At 34.4% G+C, this 956-nt stretch overlaps 1 protein-coding gene across 1 annotated transcript; it reads left to right on the top strand.

Moving 5' to 3' along the window:
• Positions 1 to 376: 376 nt before the first annotated feature.
• LOC127135712 (cysteine proteinase inhibitor 5) lies at positions 377 to 691 on the top strand. The gene has a single exon (XM_051062354.1). It carries the CDS (start codon positions 377 to 379, stop codon positions 689 to 691), a length of 315 nt encoding a protein of 104 aa, XP_050918311.1.
• Positions 692 to 956: the final 265 nt, after the last annotated feature.

The raw sequence follows: 956 nt of genomic DNA, 5'->3' as shown, positions 1-956 counted from the left end.
TCAGTTTGTTCCCTTGATTAATATTGTTATTAATTAGCTTAATTGGTGTCAAAATAATTTGTAAAAAAGATAACGTATAAAATAAATCTTGATCATTCTTCTAAGGAATATATACATGTATAAAATATATTATATAATTGGTATACATTTACCCACAATTTTACATAGTAACTTAAGAAAAAAAAACCAAAATAATAACAAACCCGGTAAAGCTAACCATTTCCAAAGCTTGAAAAGATAACGTGAATTTAATGTTATATTTAAATAATACAGCATAAATAAAAAAGAAAAACTATGTTAGGCTTAACCATTTTAGAAGCTTGAAATGAAAACAGCTATGAAACTCCAAACCCTAATTCTTCTGATGGTTATTCTAATGGCTTATGCGGCTGCATGGGAACAATCTGCACCAGGTGGTTATCATTACAGACCCCTTACATACATCAACGAATACGTCGTGGAAATCGCCAACTTCGCCGTGGTTGAATACTGCAAAGAAAGTGGTACGAAGGTGAACTTAAATAAAGTGATAAAGGGTGAATCATCGACGGTTAATGAAGGGATTAACTACCGCCTCACCCTCTCTGTCGTCGGTGAGGATTCCGTTTCAAAGATCTATGAAAGTGTTGTGTGGGAGAGTCCATTGCTTCCTTTTCGAATCCTCATTTCCTTTATAGGTCTACGTGCTTAAATATTAAACTTTGTGGCCATCTTATTGCCACTCCTATGAAAGTGGAAAATCCAATAAAAGTTTATTAAATAGTAACGATGTAATGTGATGAGATGCCCTCACTAATTGATAATTAAAATTATTTTATACTATTGATGTAATGTGAATCTGGAAGAGCTCTCTAATAATGAACTGTTGACCTCAGTTGTCCCTAGCATAGCCAAAAGGGTTAGGACTAGGAGAGAGAAGAAGACTGTGGTGCAGAGGTTCCCAACTAGGGAGGTTG

This window comes from Lathyrus oleraceus, chromosome 4 (genome assembly GCF_024323335.1).
Source record: "Lathyrus oleraceus cultivar Zhongwan6 chromosome 4, CAAS_Psat_ZW6_1.0, whole genome shotgun sequence".
Classification (NCBI taxonomy): domain Eukaryota; kingdom Viridiplantae; phylum Streptophyta; class Magnoliopsida; order Fabales; family Fabaceae; genus Lathyrus; species Lathyrus oleraceus.
This window is presented reverse-complemented; position numbering and strand designations above follow the sequence as displayed.

Bases quoted from the DNA above. Each gene is read 5' to 3' on its own strand.
- LOC127135712 (XM_051062354.1), top strand. From the start codon at position 377: ATGGCTTATGCGGCTGCATGGGAACAATCTGCACCAGGTGGTTATCAT.